The 1,310-nt window shown below is 35.3% G+C and overlaps 1 protein-coding gene across 1 annotated transcript in view; it reads right to left on the bottom strand.

The window, feature by feature from the left end:
- Window positions 1-229: 229 nt before the first annotated feature.
- LOC143733263 (glycerophosphodiester phosphodiesterase domain-containing protein 5-like) overlaps window positions 230-1,310 on the bottom strand; it is a 5,426-nt gene continuing 4,345 nt past the window's right edge. Inside the window, exon 5 of the mRNA XM_077224892.1 lies at window positions 230-859. Within this exon, the coding sequence (XP_077081007.1) occupies window positions 744-859 (116 nt within the window). The 3' untranslated portion in view covers window positions 230-743. The remainder of the gene's footprint in view (window positions 860-1,310) is intronic.

Below are 1,310 nucleotides of genomic sequence, written 5' to 3'. Positions count from 1 at the left end.
GTTCAGACCAGCAGGAGTCGTTTCAAACACTTCGAAACAGTGAATCCTTTTTCGAAGCAATTGGTTCAATTGATTCTCCCATCAACTACTAAAAAGTACTCAGCCTTTTTTCTCTCTTTGTTTACAGCAGCACAGGATGATTGGCCGAATGTACCTGAATTTCACCTGATATACTGATTCATTTCTTCAAACATAATAATTCACTTCAAAAGACATCAATACAGCAACGTATAAGAAATCTGAATCTATTGCAATGAGATATGAATCATCAGGAGGCAAATTATATTTTACAAAAACAAAATAAATAAAAAATAAATAATCATATCAGGCTACAATCAAGCTTTACAATCAGGCTAGTTTGGGGTTCATAGCATCTCTGAACTCGTGATTTCTGAATGCCTGAACATTAAACCCATTATTCTTCAGTCTGTGCTTCAAGAACATTAATAATAGGACACTTTTATTACCTGCTTTCAACAGTTAGAACACTAAAATTTACAGTGCACAATAACTCAGCTTCGTTTGAAATAAGGTTTTATACAGAAAAAATACATCATTACATAAGGCATCCAAGCAGAACACTGAATCAGTGGAATACATTCCTAAGAAAGTCTGTGAACCAACGAAAACCGTTCAAAATAAACATCCATCAGAGCGTTCTCGGTCAACTCGGCCTAAAGTAATGACCGATTTTGAGCTTGAGATGTTCATTCCAGAAAATGGATTGAACTTTGAAGTCTTCACTACAGTTTCGCTGCATGACGTGCGGGCATCATGATGTCCTCGTGTGTGTACGTGTCCAGTCCGTTCCCGGTGTAGACGGAGAGCTCATCAGTGCTACCGACGCTGTTGTTGATCTCTGAAGGATGAAACGAGCACAGAACTCAGGAGTCAGACTCACAGGGCAGATTTATCCACTAGGGGATGATATGGGGTCTATATTTAAATGAATAAACATTCACAGAGTCCAGATGTGCCGCATCTTCCCCGACACTCTGAGTGACGACGGTCCTGGTAATCAGACTCAGGAGAGACTGAGTGATGTGACCGTTTTTCCAAATCACAGAAAACTTGCTGTGCATCTTAACGTTATTTCTGAAAATGTTGGTTGGTTTCAATCATTTAATGTTTTGGTACATGATCATATAAATGTTACATGGTGCTGTAATAACTCCAGTAGACTATAGTATAATAAACTAACAGTAATATATATATATATATATATATATATATATATATATATATATATATATATATATATATATATATATATATAAATGATATAAATTAAAATAATATTATTTAGTTAT

The sequence above is a fragment of the Siphateles boraxobius genome, unplaced genomic scaffold (genome assembly GCF_051911475.1).
Source record: "Siphateles boraxobius isolate OS27281-9 unplaced genomic scaffold, OSU_SipBor_1 93, whole genome shotgun sequence".
Taxonomy (NCBI): Eukaryota; Metazoa; Chordata; class Actinopteri; order Cypriniformes; family Leuciscidae; genus Siphateles; species Siphateles boraxobius.
The sequence above is the reverse complement of the archived record's forward strand: the minus strand, read 5'-3'. Positions and strand labels throughout refer to the sequence as shown.